We start from the raw sequence: 9,015 nt of genomic DNA on the forward strand, positions 1-9,015 counted from the left end.
GTACTTCTTCCTCCTCAACCTCGCCCTCCTCGACCTGGGCTGCATCTCCACCACTCTGCCCAAAGCCATGGCCAATGCCCTCTGGGACAACAAGGCCATCTCCTATCAAGGATGTGCTGCCCAACTCTTTTTCGTTGCTTTCTTGTTTGTAGCAGAGTATTCCCTTCTCACTGTCATGGCCTACGACCGCTACGTTGCCATCTGCAAGCCCCTGCACTACGGGAGCCTCCTGGGCAACAGAGCTTGTGCCCAGATGGCAGCAGCTGCCTGGGGCAGTGGCTTTCTCACTGCTGTTCTGCACACAGCCACTACATTTTCCCTGCCCCTCTGCGAAGGCAATGCTGTGGACCAGTTCTTCTGTGAAATCCCCCAGATCCTCAAGCTCTCCTGCTCAGACTACTACCTCAGGGAAGCTGGGGCACTTGTGTTTAGTGTTTCTTTAGTCCTTGGTTGTTTTGTTTTCATTGTGGTGTCCTATGTGGAGATCTTCAGGGCAGTGCTGAGGATGCCCTCTTGTCAGGGCAGGCACAAAGCCTTTTCCACGTGCCTCCCTCACCTCGCTGTGGTCTCCCTGTTTGTTAGCACAGCCACAGTTGCCTACCTGAAGCCCCCTTCTATCTCCTCTCCATCCCTGGACCTGGTGGTGGCAGTTCTGTACTCAGTGGTGCCACCAGCAGCGAATCCTCTCATCTATAGCATTAGGAACCAGGAGCTCAAGAATACTTTCATTAAAACTGTTTTTATACATGCTTCTTAAGCATCAGTGATGTGGTCATTATTACCACTGTCATAATACATAATGGTAAATAAAAACACTAATTGGACTGATAAGTTATTTGGGAAACTGACAGGAGAATTTTTATTATTATGTTTTAACATTTTTTTCAATACAATTTTTATTTGAATAATGGAATTTTTAACCTGCAGTATGTTAATTTATTTACTGTAACACAATCATCTCATGTACCTGTAGAGCTAGGTTTCCTCTGTGAATAAAGACAATAAGGAAGGCATCTGAAATACATTCAGAATGTCACTGGTCGGAGGTCCCGTGTCAACTGGAGCTGGGGGAGCAGCCCCAGCACGCAGGAGGGGCTCAGGACCAAAAGCCCAGCTGCCACATGCAGGAGCAGCCCTGGTGGCCCTTGGGGCTGCCCCTCCCTGCCCGCTGGGCTCTGCCTCTCTGCTGCCTTCGGGTCGGGGCTGCTGCTTCCGTGGAGCCATGGCCATGGCCAGCAGCAGGACGTGGCCTTTTCACTGCTGCTCTTTTTTGGCTTCCGCATTTTTCTCTTGTGCTCTTGCATTTGTCTAAGTCTTGTGACTCCATGTATATTGCTGACAGTCTTTCTTTGCACAGCTCTTCCGAAGCTGGTGGTAGGAATATATCCAAGGAACTGCTGCATGAACGGTCCCCGTACTTCTCTGGGCTTCACCGTGGATCAGAATTTCAGTGTAGTGCTGGACTGGGAACTCCCTTCTTGGATGGCCATGGCTCATCAAACAATAATTGGCCTTGACTGGCCTGGGAGTATCCTGAAGTTGCTGAGTCTGATGGCAAATGGCATGCTGGAGATGAATCTGGAGCTGCTCTGTGACTGGGCCAGGCTTCTTGTGCTGGCCTGGGGAGCGGGACTGGCCCTGTGGGGCACAGGCACTGTGTGCTGGGGATCTGCCAGGCAAGAGAGCAGGGCTCCTGCAGCTTCATGGACCTCCTTCTCCTGAGTGGGGGGGTGCTGGGGAGGCCCAGAGCTGCCTTTGTGCCAGCAGCTGCGGTGCCTTGCGAGGGGCTGGGGCTGTGGTGGCCGTGCTCAGAGCCCTGTAGCAGCCTGCGGTGCGCAGTGCCCTGGGGCCAGCCCACCCTGAGCTACTTAGCTGGGCTGGGATGGACTGGGCTGGGGAGAGGGCAGGGAGGTGGGGAGAGGTGGGCAGGGGCTGGACTGGGCTGGGCAGTGCCCGGCAGAGGGCAACAGCAGCGTCAGGGAGTGGTGGCAGCATGCAGGGGAGGGCTCCCAGCAGGGCTTGGTGCTGCAGAGCCAGGGCTGCACCAAGGGAGCCCAGAGCTGCAGGGGCAGGGGAGAGGAGGCCGAGGGCCAGGGCGGCTGCTACAGGGGCAGGGAGCTCAGCATGGCCCTTGCAGCCCCCTGCCCTGGGCCTGCCTCTGCCCTTGGGCTCGGCCCCGGCCTTGGCTCTGCTGGCAGCAGCGCTCTTGCCATGCGCTTCCTGGCCTCCCCTCGACTGTGCACAGCTGCTGCCCACTCAGGCTGCTGCCACAAACGTGTCCTCACTAGCAGCACCACCCCTTGGGCGGCTTCTGCTGGCCTCCCCCAGCCCACTGCCTTGACTCCTTGTCTGTGCTGGTCCCCACTGTCCACACCCAAATGCGTCCCTTGACTGTCAGCTTCCTCACCGGTGCCCTGTGGGATGAGACTGCCTTGGGTGGGACACGTTACCCTTAGGTGTTGTAGTGTTTCTTTGTTTTTTTTGATGGCACAAAAAGTTCCTTCAGCAGTGATGTACATCCTTCTTCATGTTAGGCCATGATTCAGTGGCCTTCACAATTCTTAAAGTGTTTGCTTTATTTCAGAGATGAACTGGATTACGTCTCCTTGATTAGTCTGAGTCCCAATGCAATGCCTTTTGCCTTCTGCCACTCCTGCACAATACCTATGACTTTCCATTACTCTGTGCATTGACTTGATGGGTCATCTCACATTTTCCACTGTAATTCCCATAGTTGGAAGGGGATGGATTCCCAAAGCGAAGCAAGCTGATGGGTTATATCCTTGCTATTTGAAATTTCCTGTTCTTGAATCTTGCAACATGAATTTGCTGCAGATGTCCCTGGACGTAAATGGATGCTCAGCTGTCTACTAGGAACAAAGGAGAGTATCTTGGGTTCCCAATGGCCATTTCAACTTCAGGTCACTCTCAGGAATCCACTGAAGAAGGGGTGTTGTCTTTGAAGAGGTTTTCTGTGCTGGGCTGGACTGTAGTTGCAGGGAGACCAATGCCAGTAGCAGAGGTACCCTGGGAACTCCACCTGGCTCCAACTGAATCCCCCAAAGGGCTCTGGTCTCCTGCATGCCCTTTCTGATAGCTGCAAATCCAGGGAACTACTTCAAATACAACCAGGTCTCTGGTGGTTTTCCCTGATTGCTTATGGTCAGACAGAAAAGTTCTGTGTCAATACCCAGTAACTTCATTAGTACTTAACTAATAGAACAACTACTCATCACTTCAAATGATTTAATCCCTTCCATGGAATGTCACACAGTGTAGTTTCTACCATGTAGAAATGTGAAATTTCAGGATGTATTTTCATCGCAGGAGAAGAAATACTGGTGTTCATCTGTAGTTGCACTGTCCTCTCATAGTCTGTCACAATGTGCTCCCTCATCTTCCAGGCACATCCACAAGTTTTGATTAAACAGACAATGCTGAATGCAGCTTTTCCAGCTATCTGCACCTATGCACTTCCCATGGTTCTGGTTTTCCCTCCTCTTACTCTTTGATCATTCACACTGCTCTCACCAACACAGCTGCTGCTTTGAGCATGAGGTAGAAGTAGCCCAACTTGCCCATCTATCAGCAATCCATATTTTTTTTTCTTTTAGCAAGAACCTCATACTTCGTCACTGAAATAATATGGTATGGATCAATGCTAACACTATTGTTCATAATTTCATATCTATCAGTATAAAATACTTCTTGTACATTCAATCTTTTGGGAAGGTAAACCTCAGAGAAGGAATAGAAGATGAAGAGGTTTTTATTTTATTTTATTTTATTTTATTTTATTTTATTTTATTTTATTTTATTTTATTTTATTTTATTTTATTTTATTTTATTTTATTTTATTTTATTTTATTTTATTTCATTTTATTTCATTTTATTTTATTTTATTTTAAAAATTGCTGCATGATTTCATTTTCTTTGGTTAGAAATAACAAAGACCCTTCTGTACCTGTGTACAGCCACATCTCTTAGGAAAGCAGGTAGAAGCTGCTGCAAAGGGGCTGTAGCATCCAGCTGCAGCCTTGAGTGAAGTCTAGTGTAAGGAAATAAGCAGCAAGCGCCAGGTGGCCAATGAGAGAAATGGCAGGGCTGGGGTGGTGACGAGCAAGGTTGTCCATGCAGTGTCAGACCTATAGAGTCTGCTTTTCCTCCCCACGCACTTCTCCAAGGGAGACACTCTGGATCAATATCAATTAGGGAATAACGCTCCCCAAAAAAAAAGTCAACTCAATGCATCCTTTAAGATGAGACAAGATTTTTATTATGTGCTATTCCTCCTTAACTAAATCGTGAAAGCTCTACAATTAGCTCTACAAGTCTTGAAGCCGTGAATAAAACTATAGAGGGGATGTTAGGAGTTTCTGCATTTTAATGAGTTCCATGGAGCATTTTGGTGCTGAGTCTATGAAGTTCAGCTACTGAGAGGAGAGTGATGCAACTGCTAGAGAAAGTAAAGTCAGGAGGACAAGTTGAAGTGACTTGGAGTATTAATGAGCCCCACTGAGGGCTTTTACTAACAAAACCTCCCCAGGGACTTGTTAGGGTAGATAATTGGAGGCCATGATTGCAGACAGGCAAAACACTGTCCTGAGAAAAGTTTTGGTTTGCTTTGATGAAGCAGAAGGGCCAAGGCCTGCCACCAGCTACTGGCGGGGAAATCCTGTACCCCATGCCTGGCTCTGGGCTTTTCCTGGGAATCTGTGGGGTGTGGTGGGCAGTGTGATGCCATGAGACAAACACTGGTAAGACACCTCCCAGCCTCTTCACAGGGTAGCAAGGAAGCAATGATGGACCATCGCAATGAGTATAATGTGTCTCCTCATAAGCTCTAGACAAAGGGACAAAAATGTCCGGGCTGTTGTGTCCTTCCATTCTTGCCACCACCCACCTCTTTTTCCTCTATGCTGTATCACACTTAGCCCTATTTCCTTGAAGTCTACAGACACCTATCTCTTTTCACCACCTTGCTTTCATCCTGGCATTTCCATCATTTCACCAGTGTCTCATCAACGCTCACCAGCTGTTCCTTGAAACACAAAGCTAGGGTCTGAGCACAGACACTCTTTGGGTGACCTTGGGCACCACAGCACGGACCCTTTGAGGGATATTTCTTCCTCCTCGTGACAAGAGCCAACCTTCCATGGTGCATTTTGTGGCAGTTTTTTCTCTCCTGCTCTTTCCTACTACCAAAGAAAGCTCCATCAGGGTGGAAACCACTCCTGAAGTAGGCATCACAACCCAGCAGGCTCCTTGCGGCCTCTCAGCCAACCAGACACAAGTCACCTCAGCAGCAGCTTCCAAGCCAGGGGCCTGCTGCTGGCCTTGCAGCTTCTTGGCTACACACAGCCAAGCCTTGTGCCTGCTGCTGCCTACTCATGGACTCAAGCAGAAGGGACAGGACAACCCATCTTGGGGCCTTCTTTCTGCCTGGGTCCTCCTGCGTCTGGAGGCAGAGGGGATCCCCCAGTCAGCATGCCAAGCAGGTGCCTTCTGCTGGCCTAGCAGGGCCACTGCCAGATGTCAGCCCAAAAGTGCAGCTCCCAGGGAGAAGTCAAGGCTGACCTGTCCCCTCCAGACACAAGTGACCTCACAGTCCCTTTCTGTGATACGTTCCTGCTGCTGCCCTATCAAGTGCAGAGACAGAAGTGACCTCTGCCCTTGCGAGGCCCCACTTGTAGTGATGCATCCAGGACTTGGACACCCAGCAGAGGAAGGATGTGCATCTGTTAGAATGGGTCCAGAGGAGGGCCAAAAAAATGATCAAGGGGCTGGAGCACGTCTCATATGAAGAAAGGCTGAGAGAGCTGGGGCTGTTCAACCTGGAGAAAAGAAGGCTCCAGGGTAACATCTTTGTGGCCTTTCAGTACTTAAAGGGGGTGTATAAAAAGACCAAGAGGCTGGGAGGAGAACCTGCAGTGACAGCTGACCCAGCCTGAGCAGTGTGAGTTGCCCATGCACTCCTCAGATTCACCTTGTTTGTTACCAGACACTACCTTGCACGGTCATTTTATGAGGTTCTAATCACTACCCACTGAGCACCCTGTCCCTGGAGATCCCCTGACTTCTCCTGGCAGCTCCAGATTCCTCTCCAGGTTGGCATTGGCTGTCAACCCTGCTGCAGGGGGTGTAGTCCCATGCAGATAAGTTTAAGATCAGCTGTCATGTCCTTAGGCAAGTTCTGCCATAACAGGAGCTCTGAGTGCTGCCCTTGGTTCCTCAGGGACCACCCTGAGACTTTCATCCTGCGTCCTTCACTCTATGACGAACCCCCAGAATAGAGAAGAACAGGGAGCAACCCCTTGGCTGTGTTCCTGATAGCACATTTCAAAGAGGTGTCCAGACTTCTGGGTTTGCTCTCAGCAGCCCTTCTTGTTACTGTGGTGCTAGCAGGGAAGCAGCTGTGACCCAGGGCTCCACAGTGCCTGCTGCTGCCTGCAGCCACAGGGATGCCACTGTAGAGACAACAGAAAAAAAGAAGCACAATGTGGAAGCCAAAAGAGAGCAGCAGGGAAAAGGCCATGTCCTGCTGCTGGCCATGGCCATGGCTCCAGGGAAGCAGCAGCCCCGACCCGAAGGCAGCAGAGAGGCAGAGCCCAGCGGGCAGTGAGGGGCAGCCCCAAGGACAAGTGGGGCTGCTCCTGCATGTGGCAGCTGGGCTCTTGGCCCTGAGCCCCTCCTGCATGCTGGGGCTGTTCCCCCAGCTCCAGAGGGGATAGGAAGAGATGGCAGCTCAGAGCCATGAATTCCTGATGGCTTTCTTATTAGGTTTATCGACACAGGAAGCCATCTTCTACAGAAAAATAATTGACTTGTAGGGGGCTAGGAATAATATTTAATCAAATGTGTAATAATAAGAGAAAATAATAATACAGACATTTAATAATAGAAGATATCATGCTATTTTCTTTCTTAGAAAAGCCTGGATTTCTAATATTATGCATAGTATTTTAGGTGAATTTACTGACGATGTGTGTATTCAAGTAGAGTCCAGACGGAATCCCTTAGTTCCCGGTTCCTCATGCTGTAGATGAGGGGGTTCGCTACTGGAGGAACCACGGTGTACAGAAGCGTGACCACCAGGTCCAGGGATGGGGAGGAGATGGAGGAGGGCTTCAGGTAGGCAAAAATGGCAGTGCTGACCATCAGGGAGACGACGGCCAGGTGAGGGAGACACGTGGAAAAGGCTTTGTGCCGGCCCTGACAAGAAGGCATCCTCAGCACTGCCCTGAAGATCTGCACATAGGACAGAGCAATAAAACCAAAACAACCTAATGCTAACAAAATGCTAAACAGAATTGCCCAAACTTCTCTGAGATAGGAATCTGAGCAGGAGAGTTTGAGGATCTGGGGGATTTCACAGAAGAACTGGTCCACAGCATTGCCTTGGCAGAGGGGCAGGGAAAATGTGTTGGCTGTGTGCAGGACAGCATTGAGAAAGCCACTGCCCCAGGCAGCTGCTGCCATCTGGGCACAAGCTCTGCTGCCCAGGAGGCTCCCGTAGTGCAGGGGCTTGCAGATGGCAACGTAGCGGTCATAGGCCATGACGGTGAGTATAGAGTACTCTGCTGCTAGAAAGAAGAGAAAGAAAAAGACCTGAGCAGCACATCCTTGATAGGAGATGGCCCTGGTGTCCCAGAGGGCATTGGCCATGGCTTTGGGCAGAGTGGTGGAGATGCAGCCCAGGTCAAGGAGGGCGAGGTTGAGGAGGAAGAAGTACATGGGGGTGTGGAGGCGGTGGTGGCAGGCTACGGCGCTGAGGATGAGGCCGTTGCCCAGGAGGGCAGCCAGGTAGATGCCCAGGAAGAGCGTGAAGTGCAGGAGCTGCAGCTCGCGCATGTCTGTGAATGCCAGCAGCAAGAATTCAGTGATGGTGCTTCTGTTGGACATCTGCTTTTCTGGGGATGTGATCCTGAACAAAGAAGAGGATGAGAGGAATAAAGTACAAGAAATGTATGAGAGGGAAACAAATTCAGTTTCTCATTTAAAATCATCGCCTATATTGTGTACTTTGTGGCAGACATTTGGCAGATCCCTTTCATGCATCCTGATTCATTCTGCCTGAGGCTGTCTCTTGGAACAGGGGGCTCTACTGTCGGCAATGCAGGAGTCAGTCCTGTCCTACAGCAAGAGGTGAAGAGGAACATGGGGAAATGTCAGTTTCTCTTCCCTCCTGATCTCAGAGAGTTTTTCCCCAGTGTTGCTCCCAGTTCACCAAACTGCAGAGCAGAGTTGTGGAGGCTTTTTTTAATTTAATTTAATTTTTTTTTTTTTGAGGTTTTTGTTTCCGCTGTCCCACCACTCCTGAGGAATGTTTCCAAGCCACAGATCCTGGCTATTTCTGCTGGACTCAAAGTGAATCCTTGCAGATCATTATCAGAGAAAAAGGGACTGTCACTTTAGTGCGCAGTGTTCTTTAGGGAGGACAGACAGTCTGTCCACCAAGTACGGTCTCGGATGCCCTGTGAGAGCTGCAGGGAAGATCTACACATGTTTGACTGAAAAGAACAAAGACGCTGCTGAGAGCAGAGGAATCCAGGCTCAAAGTGCCCATCTCCAGTCCCATCACCATGTCCCTATACTCCCCTTCCCTCAAGCACACTGAGGGCTCACCCCATGGGCATGTGAAACCCCCATCCCCAGCCAGCCTGGGAACAAGACCAGCAGCAGCACGGCCAGCTGGAGAAGCCAGGAGGAATGCCAGCGTGCTGCTGCCAGGGGAGGCAAGGCCAGGGAGGGACAGACGGACACTCAGCAGACCCTCCTGTGCTACAGCTCTGCACACAGAGGAGGCAGCTCATGCTCATTGCAAATGATCTGTGCTCACTTCAAGCCAGCAGAAACCTCCCAAAGACAGGGATATCCCCCAGCACTGGGCATCGGGGAGCTTACAGCTCGTAAAGATCAGCTAGGATAAAACCTGAGAGGACCACATTATGATGATGCTGGTGCAGTCAATCAGATGATGTTTGGGAAGGTACTTTACAAATTTGATCACCGAGT

At 50.3% G+C, this 9,015-nt stretch overlaps 1 protein-coding gene across 1 annotated transcript; it reads right to left on the reverse strand.

The window, feature by feature from the left end:
- Positions 1–6,972: 6,972 nt before the first annotated feature.
- On the reverse strand, positions 6,973–7,902 carry LOC110354720 (olfactory receptor 14A16-like). The gene has a single exon (XM_027447885.3). The coding sequence runs from the start codon at positions 7,900–7,902 to the stop codon at positions 6,973–6,975; it is 930 nt and encodes a 309-aa protein (XP_027303686.3).
- Positions 7,903–9,015: the final 1,113 nt, after the last annotated feature.

Source organism: Anas platyrhynchos, chromosome 31, assembly GCF_047663525.1.
Source record: "Anas platyrhynchos isolate ZD024472 breed Pekin duck chromosome 31, IASCAAS_PekinDuck_T2T, whole genome shotgun sequence".
Lineage (NCBI taxonomy): Eukaryota > Metazoa > Chordata > Aves > Anseriformes > Anatidae > Anas > Anas platyrhynchos.

What these genes read in the sequence shown, in the direction of transcription:
- LOC110354720 (XM_027447885.3), bottom strand. Translation starts at nt 7,902, where the DNA reads ATGTCCAACAGAAGCACCATCACTGAATTCTTGCTGCTGGCATTCACA.